Genomic DNA, 25,547 nt, shown 5'->3' on the forward strand with positions numbered 1-25,547 from the left:
TTAAAGAGGTAGTTATAAAAATACACTTTGTTTCCTTATTTCCACATACTTAGTTCGTATATAAACATTCCTATAAAAATCTCTCAAAATAGATTGTAATGTAGTATTTTTCTCACCCATTTGGTGTCAAGAGTGCCAAGAGTTACCTAATGCTTTGGATTTATTAAAAAAATATTACTTGGAACCTTTTTAATAAACAATTTTAAAGCATCACCTTACCTCAGGCATTTTTAAAAACCTATTCTCTCACAGTTTTATTAAGATTGCAACATTAAATACAAATTTCAGGGAACCGTGTCACTGGCTTGAAAGGACTATTTACTTCCTCTTACACGTTACCAAGGCTCAGATTGTAACTTAATCATGGTTATCCTCTAGTGAAGCCATACTATTTATCATTATGCTGAAGCACTTGGAATGGATTGTTTTATTTAATCCTTAGGGCCATTCAAGGAGGTTCACTTTTATTTCAAAAAAAAGGAAACAGGGACTGAGTAACTTGCCCAAAGCCATGTGATCAATGGGGGACCTGGGATTTTCATGGCACTACCACACTGAAAGTTTTGTTGACTGTGCACTAAGTGCCATGCTCTGGGGATAGGCACTGAGAATAAGCATGAAAAAGCATGTTTTCTGCCCTGAAAAAGCTTCCACACAGTCAGTCTAGTCTAGGGGCAAAAAAGCAATTAAATACAGTATGCTGTGTTTCCACAGGGGTGTTATGAGATCCCAGAGGGTAACGTCCTGCCACACACACACACACACACACACACACACACACACACGCACACACACACACACACACAGAGAGAGAGAGAGAGAGAGAGAGAGAGAGAGAGAGAGAGAGAGAGAGCGCAGCTAACTCTGCCTGGGCATGAGAGTTGGAGGGTAGAGGGGATTTTCAGAGATCACTAACACAGGAGATGATACACCAACTGGTTATTAAATAACTAGAAGAATTTCATCAGGTGGAGAAAAGGAAGAAAGGTTTGAGACAGCATTGTGTAGAAAGTCATGGAGGTTTTTTAAAATGTCCAGAGTATCTGGGGAAATCATAAGAAGTTGGGAGAAGGTGCCCAGAAGCATGTCTACAGATAGAACGGGAAGAGTAGGTTGTGGACATAATACAGGTAGTCTCCAAAGCCCGGCTGGCCCCTCAGATTAGGGAGAAAAAGGAAGGAGAGGGGCAAACACACAAATAGGAGCCACAAACCAGCCCTCCTCTCCCCACCCAGGTTCTTGGCTCTGCCAGCGGCCTGGTGTGCAGGCTACCTTTGACTCTCCCTCCCCCACCGCCACACCTGCCCATCCAAGTTCCACCCACTCGTCCCAATCTGCCTTCTGAAGGTGGTTTCTCCAGCCCAGGTTTTGTGCACAGACTTCGAGAAGGAAGAGGGGGCTCCTGGGAGGAGGCCAAGTGGGTCCTGGAAGTGGGCTGGGGGTCATTTGGGAAGGAAATCTTGGGTCTAGTAAAGGACCTGACCCTAGGGACTCATTAGATAGGTGTGTCTGGAAGAACATGGGTGGGTAAGGTATTTGCATAAATATATATTGAGAAAAACAGATACTAATAAAAGTGGTTATTAGTGGCATGGAGGGGTGTGGGGATTACCATGGTTAGGGATAGGAGTGGAAAGGAAACTTCTCAGTGTATTCCATATTATATCATTTGATTTTTGAACCAGGTGCATAGATTACCTATTCAAAAAGATAATAAAAACAAAAAAGAATCCTGTATGTAACTGCTTAACTTCCTAGGAAGTTCTATTTCAACTTCCTAGGAAGCTCTATTTCTGACTAGATGTCCTGAAAAAACATATAGATTTTTCTATTAATTAAAATTGAATAACTCATTAATTTAATATATCTTATCAATTTAACAAATATTTATGGAGATCCCATTATTGGCCAGGCCCTGTGCTAAGTTCTGGGACACAACAGATACCTTATTCTCACTGGCTTTGCATCCTAGCGAGTGAGAGAAATGCTGAAAGATGGAATGACATAGCAGGGTTTCCCAATGTAATGTAGGAGAGGTTAGGGAAAGCTTTTCCTAGAGGTGCCATTTAAGCTAAAGTCTGTAGAATGTGTAAGAATCATCCAAGGGAAGAGATGAGGAAAACATGAGAGTACAACAGCTCAGAAGCCTTCACTTTGCCTCCTGTTCCTGGTAAGAAAACTGCTTCTCCCAACAGCCACATCGATGGCCCAGGGTGCAGGATAAGCAGTCACGGTAGACTCTAATAAGAGACTCTGTGGCCAGGTTAAGCCCATTATGCTCACATCCATATTTACCTTCGTGTGAGCCTTCATAATCTGGCTCAGTCCTCCCCCCACCCCATCCCCACTCAAATCCATCCACTAGGCCAGTTGGAAACCCGGATCTGTGATCACTGAACCAGTCAAGGTGTTCGTGCAGTGCGTGAAGACATGCGTTGGCACCAGACTGCCTGCACTCAAATCCTATCTCTTACTAGGTGACCTTAACTAAGGTCTTACTGGGTGAAGAGGCTACTGGGGAGCTGACACTTTCAGTGAGTGAAGGATATGACCAGGACATGGTGTGAATTTCACATTGGTATAGCCATACAGAGAAAGAATTATCCAAATGACTCTAGAAAACAGCACTTTCAATGAATATCTTTAAGAGATTATATTCCAAGGAGAACTAGAACCACAAAAGAATCTTAGCAAATTTCATTGATTAGTTTTATGGTTAGTTGTAATATTGGCATTGTTAAAGCTATTTGTAAAGGATCTTCTATATACATACATAACGAGAGAGAGGCTAAAGCAAAAAAATGACTATGCTGATGTTGTTAGACAAAATTTCAATGTATAAATTAAAATATTAAAAAAGGAAAAATCATTCAATGTTAGATTTGAATTGAAAATATCAGTCTAAATCTATGACAGTTCTTCTTTTTTAAAAAAATGAGCACTTTGTCCTCTGTAGCACTGGTATCATTCTGCTGCATCCACTCAGCAAAGCACCAACCCACCCTGATCCGGCTTCATTCCCTCCCATCTCTGCTCCAGTTCTCTGCTATAGAAAGTTCTATAAATGTATGTATTGGTCATGGTCTCTGTGGAGAATTTGGTGGACTGGTTTTCATCATCAATTAAATCCCTCTTCTAAAGCGCTTTCTTGTATTGCAGAAACGGGAAAGCTAAAACAAAGAGACGCAAAGTAAACTGTATTTGCAGACTCCTTTGCAGTTATATTTGGAAGATGCAAATGAGGCAGGGGCCTCTTCCCTGGCTTCGGCTGTTGTTGCCAAGCACATTTTTGGAGACGTTTTTCTGCAATAGCACCCCAATGTGCATTAGCTAGTTTTATGGGATATGGCAGCCAGCCCCCAAGAGAGCACCTACTGGTGCTTGTCCCCTGGCATTCACGTTCTTGCGTAGTCCCCTTCCACAGGGAATACCGTCTGACTCCTGTGACCAACAGAACACTACAGAAGTGACTGCATGTGACTTCTGAGGCTACGTCACAGAAGACGTTGCTGCTGCTTCCTTGATCTCTCGGGTCATTCACTCTGGGGGAAGCCAACAGCCGTGCAGTGTAGATGCTCACACAGCTCGTGGAGAGGCCCACACGGAGGGGGAACTGAGGCTTCCCCCAGGACCAACCTGGCAGCTACCTTGGACGTGGACCCCCTATCCCGGGTCCAGCCTTCAAATGACTGCAGCCTCAGTCTACATCTGACTGAAGTCCACGAGAACTCTGGAGCCAGACTAGGCAGCCAAGGCAATTACAAATTTCTGACCAACAGAAACTGCAAGAGATAATGTTTATTGCAGTTTTAAGTCACACAGGAACAAAGATTTGCTGCTGTTTTAAGGTTTGGGGCAAGTGGTTAGGCAGAGGTGCACTCTGTGGGGCTGAGTTTTGGCAGCAGCAGGGCTCTTGAAGTCAGCGCTCCAGCTTCCTGTTGACCGCTTTCCCAGCTGGGGCAGAGACGGCAGCTCCTTCTCAGGCCTGTGTGGCCACCCTGGGCGGAGAGGCATGCTCCATCACCCAGCCTAATGCCCGCTCCTCGCATCCTTTCAGCCACTTCGTAGGCATGAGTTCTCTGTACTACTACTTTTTCTGCTTAAAATAGCTGAATTGGTATTTGTTTCCTGCAACTGAGCTTAACTGAATAAAAATACCCGTCTCAAATCAACAGCTAGACACAGAGGCGTTCCTGTTCAAGTACAGAATAAGACAAGGCAGTCGGCTATCAACATTATTATTTAACATCAACCTGGAAGTGCTATTTCAGTATTGAATTGCAAAGGAGGCAAAATTGTCCTGATATATAATGTGATATCATTTTCTATTAGGAAAATTTGAATGAATGATCTGAAAATAAAAACTATTAAGAAACTTCAGTGGGCTAGTGGTTAACCATTTAACAAGAGAGATCAGTAGCTTTTCTATGTAGCAACAATAACCATTTAGAAAATATAAAAGAAGAAATAATCTAAGTCCAGTAGCAAAAAAAAAGTGCATTAAATAACTGGGGGAAAAAATAATAAATTTAATACAATTTCCATAAAAATTCCAGCTTTTTTTGAACTTAGAAAATTTATGAAGTTATCTGGAAGAACAAATATTCATCTGTTGATAGAAAATTCTGAGAAAGTAAGATCAACAAAGGACTTGTCCTATGAGATATTAAATCTATTATAAAATGGCAATAAAAATGGAATGATTTTGCTTCCAGAATGACACTAATCAATGAAATAGCAGAAAAAGACCAGAAATAGATCCAACTGCATGTAAGAATTTCACATATGGCATACATGTTGGGAAACAAGTGGAGCAAGCATGAATTGTTCAATAAATTTTATTGTGGCAGATCACTTTTTGAAAAATTATATTCATATATCACATTTTATATCAGAGTAAATTCCATTTGGATCAAAATGAAATAAATTGTCACTCATGTTGTTAAAAAACAACTCAGTAAAATATAAATAGAATTAAAGACATTCTAAAATATATAGGTAAGTATTAGTATTCTTTAGGTTAATAAAGCCTTTTAGGCTTGATATTAAAGCCAGAACCCATGAAGAAAATTTAATAGATTGACTATTTAATAAGTATAGCAAAACAAGCAATTTCACCTTTCCATTCCCCAGTAAATAATCAACTGGGGGGAAATTGGAACATATATGAGACAAAGGTCTGTTTTCCTTATAGTGCAGAAGTTCATCTAAATCAAGAAGGAAAAAGACAAACATTTTCCCTGACAAACATCTTTTCTCTCCTCGAAGAAGAGATGAGGTGAAAAGGTCGTTCATATTAGACATCAACTGGTATGTGAAAAACATTCGACCTTCTAATAATCAAAGAAATGCAAATTCACATGACAATATGCCACTTTTGTTTTTGGATTAGCACATTTTAAAAAGAACAAATCCACTGTCATTGAGTGTGCAGGAACTAAATACTGTCATACACCATTGGCGAGACATACCTTTTCATAGGTAATAAGGTCCTTGTATAAAATTTGTTCCTAGAAATTCTACGTCAAAGAATTTATCCTAAGGGAGTTATAGGATAAGTGAACCAAGATATTTGCCCAACATTATCATGTGGTTTGTAATAGTGAAAATTTCAATATCACTTAAGTGTTATCAGTGAGGAATTGGTTGAATAAAAGTTGGAAAGTCCATAAAATGGAATTCTAAACAGTCATCAAAATAAGCATGTGGCTCTGTATTTAGATGTATGAAGAAGTCCACAATATATGTATACGAAAGCAGTAGAGTTCAAAGAAATAAAACAATGTGTGTATCTGCATAGAAAAGCTTTTTATGTGTGTGTGTGTATATATATGTGTGTGTGTGTATATATATATATATATATATATATATATATATATATATATACCCCAAAATTTTAATAACAGTTATTTTTGTGGGTAATATCTGTCTACTTTTTTAGACATTTCTGAGTTTTTTGCAATGATCATTATAACTAGAAAAGGAAAAACAAGTCAGCTAGAAGAAGGCAAGAGTGAGAAGAGCAAGGGAAAGAAAAGGGAGGACTGGTAAAAGCGTGGGGAGCTATTTATTTTCTGAGAGGTTTACTCTTGTTTCACTTGCATTTTTTGTATTTTGAGGCTATCTTGTAAAAAGTTCCTTCTCTTTCGGTTTTCTACCTTTCTCTTAGTCCAACTGGAGAGGCTCTTAAGCCATGTATGTTTAAACCAAAATCTTGTAGTTGGGGGGAAAACAGATCAATCCATGACTTTGAATTTTTCCTAAAGAGAAAATGCAATTGGATGGATTACCAGCCACACAAAACACTTGTAACTCAAGGTAGGTCAGAACGTATATCACCTTGAACTGTACAGTATTCTACTTTAACAAAACCTTTCCCAGTGGGAAGGTTAAGAGGGACATGGAGACCATTATTTATTATTCTAGATGCCATAAATCATAGTTATTTTGTCCCTGGCAGAATTGTTTTCACCAGTTGGCCTTTAGTATTATGCCTGCAGCCAAAACTGGAGACCTTCTTCATTCAATTATTCAACAAATATTTACTGAAGCCTAAGCTGTGCTAGGTACTGTTCTAGATATTGGGGACCTATCAGTGTCCGGATTTCTTTGAACTTGCTTTCTATCCCTCTAAGAAACAGCCATAATTGTTGAAGTTATATGCTACTTTATTCAGTATTTCCTAGAGAAATTTAAAACCTAAGAACTGGAAAAAGGGTCAAGGAATTAATACACTGTATACTTTACTCATGAGCAAACAAAGGAAAGCTTTTTATCCCTCCCCCCTTCCTCCCTCCCTCTCCCCTCTCTCTCTTGTTTTGTTTGGGCTGCTAGGAAGCTTAATCTATTGTTAGCTCAAGCTGAGTAACTTTAAGACATGAAGTCTATGCCAATCCAATACTAATCTTTCCCCCTTTTGGAACTCTTTATTTTTCTTTCTATTCATCTGTATTTTCACTGGCCTTGTTTATTAAAAATTTGAATTGTTTTGTTTCTAATGTATTTGTGAACTGCTTCCAATCTCAAATACCTAGTGGCATTAAAGGAACACAGGAACTATGAGGAAACAATCCAGAATGTGGTGCATTTTTCAAAACAACTGACCTTGTGTCCTCAAAACACCAATATTGAGAAAAACTAAAGAAGTGAAAGGGACTAATCTAGTTTGAGAAATGGGGGGGAGGGGAAACCCCACAAAGACATAGTAACCAAATGCAGTAAGTGACTCTTGTTTGGCTCAAAAGAAAATATCCGCTATAAAAGATTATTCTGAGAAAACTGAGGAAATTTGAATAGGGCCTGGGTAATACTATTAGCAAATGATTGTCACTTTTCTCAAGGCCTGATAACAGTATTATGATTATAAAAGAGAATGTCCTTATTTTTAGAGATGCATACTGAAGTATGTTGGGGTGGTGTATCTCGTCTGCAATTTTGGGATGAGTCGACAAAAAAATAATTATGTTTTACAAATACTTCTATGCAGGTAAAGCACATATGGCAAAACGTTGATTGCTGAATTGTTCAGCCTGGGTATTGGGTTGAATTAGAGTGAATACTGTACTATCTTCTGTATGTTTGGAAGTTTTTATAAGAAAAACTTGGAAAATTTAAATTATATATGGATTATTTATTTACCGTTTTTCTTCTAGTACTCTATAAGTGGTGGAGTGAAAAGATCGTGTATTATAAAGGGGAAAGGAGTAATTTTAAGAGGGATCTGATCACCAGTCTTAAATTCCAGAGAAATCCAGAACTCTAAACTTATTCCAAAGCTGGTATCTAAAAGACCCATTCTTTCACTGGAAGTGGAAGGGGAATACAGAGAGACCTTCTTTTCAATAAACTCCCGGTTTTGTAGTTATTTTTGCCGCTGTTACTATGACATCACTGGAAATCTGGAATTACTCGCATCCAGACCTTCCTGAACTCTCGCGATACTAGGAGCCCGGTGGAGCGCAGAATGCCGTGGGAGGGGCTGGGGCCAGACCGACCGACTTCCGGCCAGGCCGTTGTCTGGGTGGCGCGGGCGAGTCATCGCCGGGCCTCTCCGCCTCAGCGCTTCTTCCCTCCCACCGCCTGGGCGTGGGGGGTCGCCCAGCCAAGTGGGGCGGGAGGCGACTCGGACCTTCCCTTCATTTCGTCCTGGCCAGCTCGCTCACAGGTTGCCCGCGCTGGGGCCTGAGGTCCTTGGGGCCCGCGAGGCCCGGTCGGCGAGGCCGGGGCCTACGTGGGCCCGCCGCTGGGCCCCATGAGGCACAGCCTGACCAAACTGCTGGCGGCCTCGGGCACCGACTCCCCAGCCCGCAGCGAGAGCCCGGCGCAGGCCTCCACCTGCTCGCTGCCCCCGGACTTGACCCGGGCGGCGGCGGCGGCAGCGGCGGAGGAGGAGACGGAGGCCTCCAGGTCTCCCGGCCGTGAGCGGCCGCGCGGCGACGAGGGCGAGCTGGAGGACGGGAGGGGGGGCCGCGGCGGCGCGGCGGAGCGCGCGCCCTCTCCAGAGGAGATGGAGGAGGAGGCGATCGCCAGCGTCCCCGGGGAGGAGACGGAGGACATGGACTTTCTGTCCGGGCTGGAACTGGCGGATCTGCTGGACCCCCGGCAACCGGACTGGCACCTGGAACCGGGCCTCAGCTCGCCCGGGCCTCTCTCCTCGTCCGGCGGAGGCTCGGATAGCGGCGGCCTATGGAGAGGGGACGACGACGACGAGTCGGCAGCTGCGGAGATGCAGCGCTTTTCTGACCTGCTGCAGAGGCTGTTAAATGGTATCGGAGGCTGCAGCAGCAGCGGCAGTGACAGTGGCAGCGGCGAAAAGAGGCGGAGAAAGTCCCCCGGAGGAGGCGGCAGCAGCAGCGGCACTGACAGCAACCAGGCGGCGACAAAGAGTCCCCGGAAGGCGGCGGCGGCCGCGGCCCGTCTTAATCGGCTGAAGAAGAAGGAGTACGTGATGGGGCTGGAGAGTCGAGTCCGGGGCTTGGCCGCCGAGAACCAGGAGCTGCGGGCCGAGAATCGGGAGCTGGGCAAGCGCGTACAGGCACTGCAGGAGGAGAGTCGCTACCTACGGGCCGTCCTGGCCAACGAGACCGGACTGGCTCGCTTGCTGAGCCGGCTGAGCGGCGTGGGACTGCGGCTGACCACCTCACTCTTCAGAGACTCGCCCGCCGGTGACCATGACTACGCTTTGCCGGTGGGAAAGCAGCAGCAGCAGGACCTGCTGGAAGAGGACGACTCGGCCGGAGGAGTGTGTCTTCATGTGGACAAGGATAAGGTGTCGGTGGAGTTCTGCTCGGCGTGCGCCCGGAAGGCGTCGTCTTCTCTGAAAATGTAGGGTCAAGTAATCTGCTCTTTATCCGCGTTTACCCCTTTCAGCTCCCTTACACCATGTAAAAACACCTTAGTGGGACATCGTCACTGGACACATTTCAGGAGGAAAAAAAGTAATATTGAGTCTTTTAAGTGTTTAGCTAAAAGCATGAATGTGACACTGTAACCAGCTCCCAATGATAACATGTGACTATTAAATCTCTCTGACAGTTTCTTTTTTAGGTGATTTCCTTCCTGCCAGGCTCCGTTGTAGGGGTTACAGAACAGTCGTTCCCGCCTCACAACCTGGTAAGGTTCCATCTCTTCACGTAACGCTCATGCTCTGCTGCTTAGTCTACTTTAATGGGCAACATCTCAATTTTGTGTGTGTGTGATTTTTTTTTTTTTTTTCTTTTTTGGAAGGCGGGAGGGGAATCTAATTTGGGCCCTGTCCACCCTGGAAACAGACTTGTGCTGGTCAATAATGTATTTAAGATGTTTCTTATGGTTGAAATAGCTGTTAATGTATCCCCTTGTTCAGACTTGCGCGTACCTAGCTCTTCTGTCCCCAGTGTGGACATGGCCTTGGATGACATCGATTCCAACTGTACACTGAAAGCTGCTAATAGAGATACAGTTTGGAGACAGTGAAACAGGTGAAGTTAAATGGAAGTTCCGAGTTGTACAAGATGCAAATTGGAATTCCAGTATTTAGAGCAACTTTTCAGAGGTTGACAAGTGTTTGGGGCATGCACAAATGAGATAGTTATTTTGCTGGAAGTGACGACAAAATAACTTAAATATTCAAGAATGCCTTTTAGTTTTAAGTAGAAGATCTAGAACTACAATATTCAGATTAACAGATTTTAATATCTCACCATTAGAGAAATGGAAATTAACAGGCATATCAGACCCCTGTGTTAGTTAATTGAAGGAAGAATAAGAATGGTTAATGAAATGTTTCTTTGAGAACCAGCACAGTGATTACCCTATCACTGAGTATGAATAAATTGTTGAACACCTTTATTTTTGTTGTATTAAAATTTTAGGTTAAATTTATGTATGATTCGATTTTGAAGGTTGTGAAATGTGAATGAAAACATGTAAAGTGAGGCTTCACAAAGAATCTTATTTTCCATATTTCAAAGGCATTTTAAAAATTGAGTGGTTCTGGCTACTTAATGACAAGATTGACACTTTTTCAAAAGATGGGATGTATTCTTCCCTTGAAGTTCTCTGTTATCTATCGTCCAGTTTTATAAATTGAGTTACGGTGGCCTTCGGTGTAAGAGGCATTAAGAAATTCTTTGTGAAACATCACTGTTTGATAAAGTATATACCTATTTAGCATCCTTGTTTTTCTTTGTGCTAAAGTGGATACAGCTGTTGGGGCAGAAGAGACGGGACCAGCTGCTGGCCACATTTCCTGCTTTATTTTAAAAGGTAGTATAAGAAATGAGGAAAAAGAGGTAATATCAGGGCTTCTGCTGTCTTTTCTTTTAAAATGTTCATAATTAAAAAGTTTTTCCAGCAGTCCAAAGATGTAAGTTATCTTACTCACAAAATGTTTTATTTTGTTGTTGTTTGGTTATGAAAATGGAATCGTTGTTCTTGCACAACTGTAAATGTTTTGTTGCTAGATAATACTATTTGAGACCTAACTTGGTCTCTGGTTTCCAGTGCATCACAACAATTTTGTAAAATCATCTACTGCACTTGAGCATGAATGGGTAGTAGCCAAACTCACAACCTGGAGTGATGAACCTGCTTTTACCTAAGTGCAGAAGCAAGCCCCTCACGATGCAGCTGCATGGATTTTTAGTGCCTACTGAATTATTCATATATATATATATATATAAACCAAAAGTAGTTGGAAAAATTATTTGAAATGACTAATTTGTGCTATCTTTATGGAATATGTTAAATGTAGATTTTTGAAACAGAAGCCTTGAATTGAAATTTAATTAATACTTGAACATTTTGTATATATTTCTTTGTATATAATTTTGTGCAGTACCAATGACAAAAATATGGTGTCATTAATAAAACCAGGTTTGTTGATCTTTCAGTTATGGGCTCAAAGAATTTTTTCATCTCTAATATGACATTGAAAAATAATGGATGAGAATAGGAAAAATGATTGTTGTTAATGCTGACTGTGGGTCGTAAAGGTTCTGGAAGCAGTAAATGCGTTTTTCTAAAAATTATACCAATTCCTTGGAATATTTTCTTCCTAATGTCAATGCTTTCCCTGCATTATTTGAAGTTGGGGCTGGGGGAAAACAGTAGTCAAAAGCTTTCTGAATTGGGATGCTTTGAAATTCCAAGTGTAGATTTTTAGAATGTCATTTTATAAATGGCAGTTTTCGAAAATACTTGATTAAGAACTTTTGAAAGAGGAGATTAGTATCGCCTATTTTTAAAGCTGCTTTGTTAGGTTACTTATGTTTGCAACTGTCTTTTCTTAGTTTCCATTTCATTTTCTTTTTTTTCCTAATTTTGGTGACTCAGTGATTTTTGTCATTTTTACATCAACTTCATAGTCTTGTTTTTACATGGTATTGCATGTATTTAGGACCTATCTAACAGGGGCGTTAAATAAATTTGGTCATATTTATGTGTAAGCACATTTTACTGTAAATGTTTGAGTTTCTGAATTTACAACAGATGTGTTTTAGTATGTAGTAAGCAATATCTTAAAGTGTCCTATTCACTACTTGTTAATTAAAAAAGTTATTAATATGAAACTGTTGTCTTACTATTTTTAGAAAATTGTGTTTTGGTGAATAATAGTTGTGTAAAGGAGATTTCTGGGATATATGGATTGTTTTGAAATTTTCCGGTTTGGCTCTATTTACTGTAATGAATGAAAACAATTTAGTATTGGACAACCTTTTTTTTCCCCCCTCCTAATTTTGCCTCTATGGCAAAATGATATAGAACTAGATTAAAGATGTAGCTTTTTAATATTTGTCTTCTGATGGTGACAGGAATTCATACATTAATTGAACTAACACATCATATTGACCTACTGCTTCTATCATATTGACGTACTGTTTCTGCACTTCCTTGACCTGACTTAACAAAAATGTCCATGTTTGTTAAAATGTAGTCACACCTCTGATATAAGCCAACAAAAAGTGTTCAAAATATTTTAAATACTTGTACATTTTATAATCACTAAATTAATCTCTCTCTCTTCTCTTTAAACAGCTTAGCAGTGTCTGCAAAAGTGAATCTTTTCCTACAACCTGTTAACTGACTGGACTGATGGTAACAAAGTAATTGTGGGAGCCATGTCGGTCAAAAATTTGGCATCTGCTGAAAAAAATGAATGCCATTTTCAAGTTCCCAAATTACTTCTATACTGGTTTCACTTTCCAGAAATGGAGATATGAAAAGATTCTCTGGAATCCTTGAAAGACTTAATAGAAATACTTGAGACTAAGTTAATTTTGGAACAAAATTATACCTTTTTTTTTGTCTTTCATAGGAGTGATACTCAGTTCTTCGCATACCTTTTTAAAAATTGTAACCATTGGAGAAGAGAATTATAGTATTTCATCAAGGAGAATTAGATTCTTTACATAATCAAGAGCACATTCTATGGAATTATATTTAGTGGAGTAGAATTGCATAAACAAGCCATCACTGATCACAGGCATATCATGAGTTTGTATTTATGTCCTGGAACATGGGAGATAATCTGAAGTACAGACAGATCTTGCCAAGTAGAATGTGAAAGTTAATGTAAAGTCCTTAACTATGAAGAGGAATCTTTTTAAATAGAAGCATTGTCTGTATATCTTTGAAAAAGTTGATTTATGATTAAATGTGTGGGTAGTTAATTGCAATTCAGGGTAATACCAGGATGTGTGCAGATTCTGAGGTTTTGGCTTCTTGAGCTTTCTCGGAGTACTTGACACAAAATTTTTTGAATATTTTGAGGTTCCTAATGAATGGTATACTAGTTTCTACTGTTTTATATAAATTAAAGTTTCTCTAGTGTTATGTAAGGGCTTTAGTATTTTGGATGATGGGAGTGGCTTTTTCATGGAATACGGTTGTTTTACTTAATGGAAACATTTTTCCAGTTTATTACAGTGTGGAAAAACACTCAAAACTCTGGATTGTTTTATTTCATTTTTGTTGGATTATGTTAATACATTCTTTTACCTGGTCTAGACCGAGCTGTGCTATCTTACATTTGGGAAGTACGCAGGGAGAAGTGGGAAATGGTAGGACATAGCCTCTTTTTTCTTTTCTTCCCAGAATAATTTATGATAACTATACATTTTGGTTATTGTATGGTATTATACAAAACCTATTAAATCCACTCAGTTTCTTGTATTCTAAGTGTATTCAATGTTTGTGATGCCTGGTAGCAAAGAGTATTCCCAGTGGCTTATAACTGTATGGATGCTTTTACAGCACAAACAGTACAGCTGGTTATAATTCCACAACCAATGATTAGGCATCAGCTATCCCCCTTTGATGGAACATGGAGTGGATAATTCAGTCAGTGATAATGAGTAATTATCTTTTAAAATATGTGATTACCAAGTTTAGCATTTTAAAGGTTTAGTTTAATATCTTACTAACTTGGTCAAGTTTTTAAGTTAAACAATCTGATAACTAGGTAGTAAAATATTTTCAAGTTTTTAGTTTTTCTCCCAGACTCCTTATCAATGCAAAGTTTTGAGACCGTCCCAAATGTTTATATTTTTATGTTTTACTGTGCTGTTTTTCCTTCAGAAGCCAGGTAGTTACCACTTAAGCCAGGAATAAAAGATGGGGAGGTCTTTCATTAGAAGCTTGTAGAGTGTTTTGTTTGGCCAGCACAGTATATTTCACATATTTGAACTTGAATACTTACATACTCTGTTCACCAGTTACTCCCTATTGTCTTATAATTTCAGATTGAACTCTGACCGACCTAGACTGCAGATGGTCATTTACTTTCAGTTTTGAAGTAAAGAAAAATTAAACGAGGTATTTTAAATTTTATTTCAGAAAGTAAATTATCATTAGGAACATAAATCACGTAAAATTAGAGAAAATTTGATTTTTTTTCTTTTTTTTTAGATATAGGTTGATAGTTGTTCTCTAACTCGACTTTTTCATTGCTTTAGTTACTGATAATGGTGTTTTCATTTCTGGTTTTTTAACTTTTTCCCAATCTGTACATTCAAGATTTCTTACTCAGGTATTTCCCCATTTTTAAAAAGAAGCCAGTTCACAACAGACTTTAATAATTTTTAAAATTTTGTTCACCTGAAATTACCTGTTTTGATGAGAATGTTTTTCTCAATTTTGTTAACCTAATTTTAAAATCTAGCCACTAATGGCATTTTGAACATGTGTGTAGTTCTGCTAATATGCAAAGATTTGAATTTTATTGGTGGGCCAACTTCCTTTAGAATGTGCCTTCAAATTTTGTATCTTTCCTATTCTATAACCATTGAGGTCATTTTCCTAGACCCCCTCTGGATTTTAATGTACTTATAGTTTGGGGTTTACAAATTTATATTAATTTAAGTAGAATATATGAACCCTTTTTAAAGCCAAATAACTATAAATTGTAAATGACAGATTTAAATTGTTTGCTGTCACTGAACTGAAATATTAAAAACCGTTTTCCTGACTGAGGCAGTGTTCTTTAGGTCTTTGCTACAGATGACTGTTTCCTTAAATTAAAATGCAGATTTATGTCACTTATCTGCCCCCTGATCAAAAATTTTGGTTTGATTTATAGCAACAGATTTATTTACTTATTATTTTAAATATACATATCTTTATTGATTTCAGAGAGAGGAAAGGAGAGGGAGAGAGAGAGAAACATTAATGATGTGGGGATCGATCCCACAACCCCGGCATGTGCCCTGACTGGGAATCAAACCATGATTTCCTGGATCATAGGTCAGTGCTCAACTGCTGAGCCACACCGGCCGGGCTATAGCAACCGGTTTAAAATAACATTCTCTTATGTTGTGCGTTTCTATTAATTGAAAAGATGATTTAAGAAATACATGGTATAAAGGACACATTAGAAAAAAATCTTGATACCATTGTGAATTCTTTTATTCATTTACAGATGGTATGATAGGGAGTAAATACTGTGGGAATGTTTAAGGATATGTAAGGAAACAATTTGTACCAATTTAGTTGCATCAGTGGGTTTCAAATTATCCAAGTTGATTATTCTCTGCTTTTAAGGAGTCTAATTTAGTAATTTGGGTTTCTTATTTTTGAAGTCAGGAATTATTTTTCAGTGTTTTTTTCATTGTGATTTAAGTAGAACTCTGCTTTAAATAAAGCTGACAGAATGCAGATAAAATATATAACTTGGGGTCATAGCTTTACCTTGACATTTTAGCTTGTGAAATAGGTAAGTGCTTTCCTTTTAAATTATATATATTTTTTTCTAGTTGTAAAAATAAAGCATATTAATTACAGAAAACTGAGAAAATCCAAAAAGGAATCAAGAAAAATCCATAATTCTGTAATCCAGTGGGACTATCCACAGTAAAACAGAATCTTTTGCCTCCTAATTGGGGTTATTTCTTGTATAACACATTTTAAGTACCTGCTGATAAAACAAGGCATCTTTGCTTTCTGAAAGATTGAAAATGTATTTTTAAAATTTCATTTAAATTTTAATCTTCCGTTGCACTGCTTTCTTAGCGACATTGAAAGCCTATTTCACGAAGGTGCTTCTAGGTGACAGGCTACATTCTCCTTTGATACAATTTTAAGTAGCATAAGATCACAACAGTTATGTCACTATGTTTAGAAGGAATAGTTAAATGCTTGTGAAATGATCTATGATATCACTTAATATCTTATTTGGTACAACTGGCTTGTTTCATCAGAAAAGTGTTGGTCTAAATAGGTACTGTCCAGTACTTTAGACTTTAGCCACACGTGGCTAAAAACTTAATTAAAATTTACAATTCAGTTATTCAGTTGCATTAGACACATATCAGGTGCTCAATAGCTAATGTAAGTCAGATATAAAATATTACATAAAGTTCTGTTGGACAGTACTGATTTAGGTGCTGTCACAAAATGGTTTAAAGAACTGAGATCAAAAGTTTTAGGAAGGGGAACACAATAGGTTACTTCTAAAATTTAAATAATCTATTTTAGGAAATGAGGAAAGATTAGGATATTTCAGCAGACAAAACCAGGAGCAATAGTAAGAAAATGGCTACCATGTGAGTGCCTGATACCATCAGGTGCTACGTTAGGCAAATTACATGTTACGTAATACCAATCCTGAGTGAGGTTAATGATGAACACTGAGGGCTAGAGAGGGGCTCGTTAACTTGCTTAACGTCACACAGCTTAAAAAAAAAAAAAGACTGAGATCTGTGATTCCAGAAGAACTATTCCATACTAGATGGAAACTTCAAAGATAAGATCAGCCTCAATCTTATAAGAATATAGCTTATAAATAGGTGACTTTTGACTTTTGAAGCATGTAACTTTAGGAGAGCTCAAGTTGAGCCTGAATAACCACCTGTAAAGAATACTGGAATTGGTCCCTCTGTAAGGAAGGTTAATAAATATGTTCTAAGATTCTATGGATTTATAATACCAATGAAAACAGTGAATTGGGAAAATGAAGTGTAAATAACATTTGCTGTAGTATACTGATACTCCCACTCCACCCCCCATTTTCATTCCTGTTTGGATTCTTTATGAAGTCTTTATTGGAAACTGTTTCATGTTTGTTTTTTTCTGTGTTAAAGATCAAACTCTGCCTAATTTAAAGGCAAAGAGCAAGAGTGGTGGAGAGATACTATTGGGCAAACAAGAAGTTATGCTCTTGTTTAAGTTGGTAGCCTTTAGTGGTTTTAAGCCTTTTGTTGCCCTGTGAAGCCTTTTGTTGTAGGTCTCAGGAGTTGTACCTCATGTGATAAATTTTAAGTCTTGTTTATTCATACAGTAGACATAGTTTATTCTTACAGATTTATTTTTGTGTACACATTTGCTTAACAATCACTGAAATTCTAGGCCAGGTTCAGGTAATTGAAGAGCCTTTATAAGTAGTTTATATTGTCTAGAACCAAGGTATGCTGCAAACCCAGTCTGGAGCAAAATGGGAAATAACATCTTTCTAAAGATAGGCTTAGAAAGTCTGATCCAGTAGGTTAAGATGTTTCCTCTCTCTGGTAGCAGGGCTGAGGAATACCTGTAAGAAAACATTGAGAGCAGTTCACTGGGGAAGACTGTCGTGGCAAACCAATGTACAATATATGTATTAATCCCAGAAGTCTTGACTAGTTTAGGTAAATATTAAGGCACTGCTACTATGAGTCCTAAAAACTGTCCCTTTGGGGGTAATTTTTTTGCCTCTTTCTCCAGTTCATCTCCGGAGGCTCATATAGCATAGACTGCTTGATATAAGTTCATTAGAGAATAACAGTTTTGGAGTAGAAGACTTATAGCTAGACATTTTCTGATGGAGTTTTCCTTTAGTGGGAATGCTTAAATTCTTACGAACAGTGTGAGTGAGTGTGTGTGTGTGTGTGTATAAATAACATGGTTTTAATGCTAGAATAGTATTACTCGCGGCTTTGTAAATTGTAAATTAACCTAAACTGTAAATTAAGGTTAACAACTGGAACTATATACCCAAGAGGTACAGTGTGATAAATTTCTAGAACTGTTTTCAAATTCTTAAGAATATATCCTAAGGAACCCAAACACCAATCACAAAGAACTTATGCACCCCTATGTTCATAGCAGCGCAATTCACAATAGCTAAGGTTTGGAAACAGCCCAAGTGCCCATCAGTAGATGAATGGATAAAAAAGCTGTGGCAAATTTACACCATGGAGTACTATGCGGCTGTGAAGTAGAAGGACCTTTGGCACAGCACGGAGTGAACTAGAGAGTATTATGCTAAGTGAAATGAGCCAGTCAGAGAAAGACAAGTACCAAATGATCTCACTCATATGTGGAATATAATAAACAAAATAGACTGATGAACAAAGTGGATCCAGTAACATAGACGCTTGGAACAAACAGGGATCTCAGACAGAAGGTGGGGAGGGGGGGTGTAGGTAGGGAGACATTAATCAAGAAACTTGTATGTTTATGGACATGGCCCATGGATGTGGACATTGGTGTGGGGAGGGCCTGGGGGTGGGATGGATGTAGAGTGGAGGGGATTAGTGGGGTTAAAAGGGAGACATCTGTAATGGTCTCAACAATAAAGATAAAGAAACAAATAAATAAAAAGAAAACAGTATGGAGTTACATAAACAAACAAACAAACAAACCTACCTATATTATCCAGCAATTCTACTTCGGGGAATATACCCAAAGGAAATGAAAATAGGATAGCGAAGAGATATATGCATTCTCATATTTATTGTAGCATTATTCATAATAGTCAAGATATGGAAACAACCTAAGTGCCTGTCAATGGGTGAATGGATAAAGAAGATGTGGTATAATATGCAATGGAATATTATTTAGCCATGAGAAAGATGGAAATCTGTCATTTGCAACAACATGGATACCTTGTGGACATTTTGTCAACTGACGTAAGTCTGATAGAGAAAGACAAATACTCTATGATACCACTTATATGTGAACTCCAAAAATCCAAAAAAAAAAAGAAACTTGTAAATACAGTAAAAAAAAAAAAAAAAAAAGGGAAAAAACAAGTCTTAACTTTTTCAAATCAAAAGGTAACATTCCTTAGAAAACGTATTTGCTATTTTAAGTTAAATGTTTTCTAGGTAATCATTTATATATTACTGAAGTTTTTCAATGATAATGAGAAAATGATCCTACCTGGCTGCTAGGCCACCATTCACAGGTATAGCCAAGAAAACAGGGTACAGACCACCAAAAACAAGTCCAACCAATCCACCTCGTGTTATGGTACAGGTTTCACAATTCAAATCACCTAGGAAATAAAATAGTTCTGGAAATGAAGGTCATGATAGTCAAGCAAACATTTAAAGAATGCAAGGTCCCCTTATATGAATCACAGAGACTCAATTTTCAGGCAGTAAGCAAATGCAATTCTGCAAGGCATGTTAAAAGGTATAATTACATGTACAGATAACCTAAAACACCTAGGAGTAACTGATTAACCACCTTAGGAAAAATTTCTAATTTGTTATGAACTTGATTGAATATAATCTCAGTTTACACTCATAGCTTGCTGCACTTGTATTAAACTTTTTTTAATCCATGGGAATTTTTACAATTTATACTTATATAGTGACTTTATGAAATTCTTCATTTCCAAATTAGTGTAAAGTATATTAAAAATAGAAAGCTAAGTTGTAACTTAAGTTTTCCTCAGTCAGTCTGCTCAGTTCACTGGGCAATAGGCTTCCCTGGATCATAAAAGTTCTTTTCACACTGATTATAGGGATTTAAGCAAAATACTCAAACAGTTTAAACAAATTTAGAGCAACACTTAGCAGAAAAGAACTTAAATGGACTGCCTCCTTCCCAACCATCCCTTGTAATACTTTTATTTCAAATCATTAATCAAAACCTTTTTCATGATTAGCTATACTCAAAGCACTCAGCACATACGGTAAACTGTCGAAAGGAAATCAAGTCTCCATACATTTAATAATTCTTGTATGTACATCAAGTACTTTGAGAGATTTACTACTTAGAGTTTTATTCCCATAAAGAAAGTTCTCTGCAGATTTTTTTTTTAACTAAGGTGGTCAGCATTTTAAAAAAAAAATTAAGTTTCCAAATACTTTTTATTCTAAGCACTGTGGAAAAGATAAATTAGATGAAGGAAAGTGTTAAGAACTGCTGTGTATGTGCACTTGTTTGGTAGGCCATCCTAACATGAACTGCCATTTTAAGAATGTAGGGTAGAAATATATACCAAAGCAAACTCTGGTAATAGTGAATAGGATTTACCTGTATTCAACGGTAAACTTATAAAACCTTTGTAGGATACGTCCGCTGTCAAAAATGGGATCACTGCCATTGGTAAACCAGCAGCTATACGAGCCTGTGTCACATTTAAGACGCGCCGAAAAAGACTGTTTGCTATTAGGCCACAGAGAGCAGCATTAAGTCCAATATATGTTGATCCGTGTTCAAGTACATTCCTGAGTAGGTGAAAAAAAAAATAGTAAAGTTTTCTTTGGCACTATTGTGTGTTGGGAGCTCTTGTATGCTCTCAATTCTGGCATATGTTAGAGAACTTACCAGAACTTTAGGAGTAACAGGATACAACAGTTATCCCTTATAGCTCCATTAAAAAAAAAACCTTTAAAAGTCACTATATTTCACATTAGATTTTTATTGTAAAGGCTTCTGAACTTGGTAACACTTAAGGAGACAGTGATACATTTAGGTTTTGCTAAATATACTTTGTGATTTTGCAAAGGATATTAGTATAGAAATCTCCCCCACTATATATAGCAGAGAATAGCTTGATTTGGATACCTCTCTGGGTTCTGACAACACCCAATACTTCTTACCTCTCTAGCACAACACATTATAAGGAGTTCACTAGTGTTCCCCACTGTAAACAAATTGAAGACAATGAATACAAGAAATTCCTCTCGGTTTAAATAGCACCTGATACACAGAAGGCATTCAAAGAGGTGGAGTTAACGTTTCCTTTCATTTAATCCCTAAAAGCATTAGAGTCAGGATTGGGGGTTGGAAGAGTACTAACATTGAAGGGATATTCCATACCAGGTTCCTTACAACAACTCATTGAAATAATAAAAATGTTTTGAGAAAAGTGGTTTTTTAAGCTATGGTATGTATGACTTCAAAATGCATGTTCTGAGCATTCTTTAGTTTTGCAAAAAATAATACCTAAAATTATTGCTGGATATTGAAAATATTCCAAACTCTTCAGCCTACCGCTTAACTTTACCACCTTGCAACCTACAACACAGGTGTCGATCTTTTAAATTTCTTATTACTATTTTTTTAATTGAATTTATTGGGGTGACATTGATTCACAAAACCATACAGATTTCAAGTGTACAACTCAATAAAACATCATCTGCACACTGCATTGAGTGCCCATTGGCCAAAGCCAAGTCTCTTTCAGTCTCCATTTTCCTGGCCTTTGCCCATCTCCACCACCACCACCCCTTTCCCTCTGGCTATCACCACACTATTGTTTGTGTCTATGTGTTTTACATATATATATATATATATATATATATATATGGTTTTTTGCCTAATCCCATTACTCTTAGCCAAACTAGCCTCACAATAACCCCTCCGACTTCTATGTTTAACACTCTTAAAACAACTTTCCTAGGAATTCCTAATTGAGCTTCCAACATTGTATAAGGTATTACTTTTCTTAACCTTTCACTTTGCAGGCATAATGTTGCTTGCCATTCAATCATGTTACTATAGGCAGCAGACTTGCTGCCGAAGGCACAAAAATTTACCTTCTACCTTCACTGTTTTCAGTTTATTATTTTGAGGATGAAAGACATGTAAACTTGAAATACAACACAAGTCTATGGTAATGGCAGTAGGAGAGAGGCAGTTTAGTAACTTAAAGTATGTAAGATAATTTTTAAAGATTGATGAGAACCTAGAAAAGAACCTACCAAACAACAAAAAACATGAATTTTAAAGACCTATTTTTGTGAGAGGGGGAAATTTCAACCCTTCCTCTAAAATACTAAGTTATTTTATCTTCATAACAATCCTATTCAATATATAGCATCTCTATTTTAGTCATAGGAATGAATGCTCAGAGGAAAACCATTTGCCCATATATTTTTTGCATATTATATTAATATTATAAATTATATATTGGTATTGCTGTAAAACATATATGATAAAAATAAATATGCAAATAAAACAAGGTATACAACTGGAATCTGAGTAGCCAAGTTTGCTGTCTCCCAACCAGATTTTAATTTACTATAGTTTTAAGTCACATTTTTTAGTTAATAATTCAGCAAGTACAAAATTATCTGGCAGACCCTTTGCCAATTTTCCAAAAAAGTACCTATACAACTAGAAACTCATGACATTTTGTCAAGACATACAAAATAACTAGACACATGAACTAAACATATAAAATGTAAGACCAAATTTAACAAGTGGCAATGAAATATATGGTATGTGGAACTACTTTGTACTTCAAATCCATCCTATTTTTACCTTAACTGCCACCACCCTACCATTACTACTCACCAGGATTACTAGGCATTTTCCTTTTGGCCTTCATTTTTTCTTCTACCTTAAATCTACTTCCCAAAAAGAAACTGTGTACTATAGTTCACTTAGTGTTGTCTTCATAGATCAGTATGTTTCCTACATAAACTTTTTCTATTCAATAATATCTTAAAGATCTTTTAACCATGATCCTATTCTCTGAGATCCCTTGTCTAGCTATGTGTGTTAAATGACTTTCTCTTAGACTGGTAAGCATAATGGTAGAAATGAAGACAATTTAAAAGCTTTTTTAAAGTTTTGCTATTTAAATAAGTCCACAAATGTACATTTGATTATAAACCTAATGGAAAAGAGAACCATCATATAATTATATATGCCCAAAGACATGAATTCTAGCCTTGACTTTGAGCTAAATGGTTAATCTTGCTGGGCCTTGGTTTTCTCAAGGCAAGAAAACTGTTTTAGTTTCCTTCTGACATTCTGTTATTTATATAGAAACCAAATAAATTTGAGATAATCAATGAAAATTCACCATTAAGATGGGCTCCTACCTTTCTGCTTCTGGAAGTTGGTTAATTTTTCTGGTTATGATATCAAAAATGTTTTCCTTCATAGTATCATCTGGTTCATGATTTTCCATCTTGAGCCTTAAAGAAATTAATATCACTTTCCAGTAATGTATACCTATAGAAAAAAACAAAAGAGCTTATAAAAAGCCTTCTGAAGGCCATAATTTCAAGAGAATTAGCTATAGATTGAATTCATGATCTGCATGCACACTATACCCTCCCCATCCCCAAAATCAATCCTAAGTGAAACAGAATCAGAACATGAAAAGCAGCATATAAAGCTTCTAGGAATACAGAATATTTTTTATAACCCTTAAAAATATTTAATTTGCAAATAGCACCAAAAGACATAAAACAAATGTTAACTAAGAACTTGTGTTCATCAACAGACACCATAAAGATAAACTAGTGCGGGAAAAATGTTTGTACTATAACTGACAAAAGAGTAGTTAGGCCCAGCCCAGCGTGGCTCAGCATTGAGCATCGACCTAGGACCTGGGATCCAGGACATCGTGGTTTGATTCCTGGTCAGGGCACATGCCCAGGTTGCGGGCTTGATCTCCAGTCAGGGGTGTGCAGGAGACAGCCGATCAATGATGACTCTCTCATCATTGATATTTCAACTCCCTCCCTCTCCCTCCCCTTCTCTGAAATCAATATACACATATACATATGTAAATAGTAGTATACATATATATATGTAAATAGTAGTTAGTACCCAGAATGTGTAAAGAAGTACAAATCAACAAGAAAAGACCAAGCAACCCAACAGAAAAATTGACAAAAGGTTTGAATGAGCATTTCACTGAAAGGAAAGGCAAAGAGCCAATGAACATGAAAATATGCTTAACTTCATAATCAGGGAAACAAAACCACAGTGATACCAGTATGTGTACCTAGGTTCGCTAAAAACAACAACAAAACAACACAAAATCTGACTATTTCAATTACTCCAAAGAATGTAGGGTAACTCGTGCTGCAGGTGGAAACAAATTATATCCAGTTTTGAGTACAACCCCTTTGGAAAGGAATATGGTATTTAGTAGGTAGAAGACATACCTAAGAACTTCACTTCTAAGTATACCCTACAGCAGAGATCAAACTTTTTCTCTAAAGGTCCATATAGTATTGTAGGCTTTGCAGGTCACCTATGGTTTTTATTGAATACTTTTTAAAAATAATTTAAAAAATATAAATATCATGCTTAGCTGGCCCACAAGCCAGCAGTTTGCTGATCCATGTACTAGTTGGGGTGAATGTCAGAGTAGGGAAATGGTGAATGGTAACTTTTCCCCCGGAGATTTTTAGCTTATTAAACAAGATTTCAGGGTAGCAGGGTTAAGCAAAACTTTACGGATAACCGCACAGGACAACATGATTTTATGAAATTACATTTTCTTTGTTCACTATCATTCATTTGCTACAAGATTAATTTATGACACCGAGTAACTTAAGATTTTTGGAGGGTACTTTGTTAGGTTCATATGATCATTTGGAAAATGTTCAGGGCACTAATATTTCATATCCCTAGACTTAAAATTAACCTAGTAAGTACAATGCAGGCTCAGAAATTCATGTCTAGGTATCCTGGGCTCAAAACTTTTCGAGGGCCTTGGTTACAGTAACATGATAGACACAATCTCCATCCTAGAGAAGCTTTGAACGACTCTGCTTGGGGTGGGGGTGGGGGAGGTGGAGCGATACATAAAAAGCGATCAGATTCGGTATATAAAAAGTGTACGGTTTAGATATCGGAAATAAAAGAAATTATTTCAGAAAGTCCCGCCTAATACTATCATAGTTTTCTTTCTGTTCTATGCTCTGTATATTGGTAAGGTTCTGAGTTCTGTGAACTTGCCACTGCCACGGTGCGGCTATTTAAAGTCGTCCTTAACTCGGTAAAAGTTCTGACCCGGCAGCCCGCAGTTGGTCATTTTTGTCCCCGTTATTAATAATAAATCCCTATCAAAGACAATGGCGCCTTTAAATACCACAAACACGTCAAACTGCTTTTGAATTCGCTTTCTCACGTCACTCAGCATAGCTCCGAGAGAGGCAGTAAGAAAAGGGGGCCTCTGAAAAGGAAGTTAGCCCCAGGATACCTTATAAACTGGCAGTAAACCCGGGATTAAATTCATGTGCAGGCATTATTTTTTCTTCTTTTTTTTCTATTGGCTTACTTTACAAGTTCTTCTAAGGTGGAAAATGAAGAGCCCGTCAGCGCCATAGCGCCGACCCCTCCCCTCCCGACCCAGTCCCGGGATCTCATTCCCGAAGCGCTTCTTTCTCGGGGACGTCAGTACCTTTTGCTCTCCTCCCAGCTGCCGGGGCTTCGTGCTCTTCCTCGGCCGCCGAGGTTCACTGCAACCTTCGCTCAACGCGCGCGGGCGCAGCCATCTTTGGGTGGCACGTGACTCGGCCCGAGGCGGGCACGGGGCCTCGGCCGCTGATTGGGCTCCCGGGACGCAGGTCGCCGCTGATTGGGCTCTCCGGAGGCAGGTTGCCGCTGAT

At 38.0% G+C, this 25,547-nt stretch overlaps 2 protein-coding genes across 7 annotated transcripts; one reads left to right on the forward strand and one right to left on the reverse strand.

Annotated features, from left to right (window-relative positions):
• The first annotated feature begins 7,992 nt into the window (after positions 1-7,992).
• Positions 7,993-14,947, forward strand: CREBZF (CREB/ATF bZIP transcription factor). 6 transcript variants are annotated; one of them, XM_016206840.2, is made up of 4 exons: positions 7,993-9,324; positions 9,535-9,612; positions 10,678-10,746; positions 12,517-14,947. In XM_016206840.2, the coding sequence occupies exons 1-2, from the start codon at positions 8,252-8,254 to the stop codon at positions 9,548-9,550; spliced, it is 1,089 nt and encodes a 362-aa protein (XP_016062326.2). In that variant the 5' UTR covers positions 7,993-8,251; the 3' UTR covers positions 9,551-9,612; positions 10,678-10,746; positions 12,517-14,947. The 6 variants fall into 6 exon arrangements, with proteins under 6 accessions (XP_016062326.2, XP_016062327.2, XP_016062325.2 ...); XM_016206841.2 differs by having other exon boundaries at positions 9,535-13,541; positions 14,223-14,947; XM_016206839.2 differs by having other exon boundaries at positions 9,535-10,746.
• A 2,316-nt stretch (positions 14,948-17,263) lies between these two features.
• TMEM126A (transmembrane protein 126A) lies at positions 17,264-25,424 on the reverse strand. The gene is made up of 5 exons (XM_016206843.2): positions 25,340-25,424; positions 23,019-23,151; positions 20,218-20,411; positions 19,114-19,228; positions 17,264-17,500 (listed from the first exon to the last, which is right to left on the reverse strand). Exons 2-5 carry the CDS (start codon positions 23,105-23,107, stop codon positions 17,308-17,310), a joined length of 591 nt encoding a protein of 196 aa, XP_016062329.1. The 5' UTR covers positions 23,108-23,151; positions 25,340-25,424; the 3' UTR covers positions 17,264-17,307.
• Between the last annotated feature and the right edge of the window lie 123 nt (positions 25,425-25,547).

The sequence above is a fragment of the Miniopterus natalensis genome, chromosome 11 (assembly GCF_054644295.1).
Source record: "Miniopterus natalensis isolate mMinNat1 chromosome 11, mMinNat1.hap1, whole genome shotgun sequence".
Taxonomy (NCBI): Eukaryota; Metazoa; Chordata; class Mammalia; order Chiroptera; family Miniopteridae; genus Miniopterus; species Miniopterus natalensis.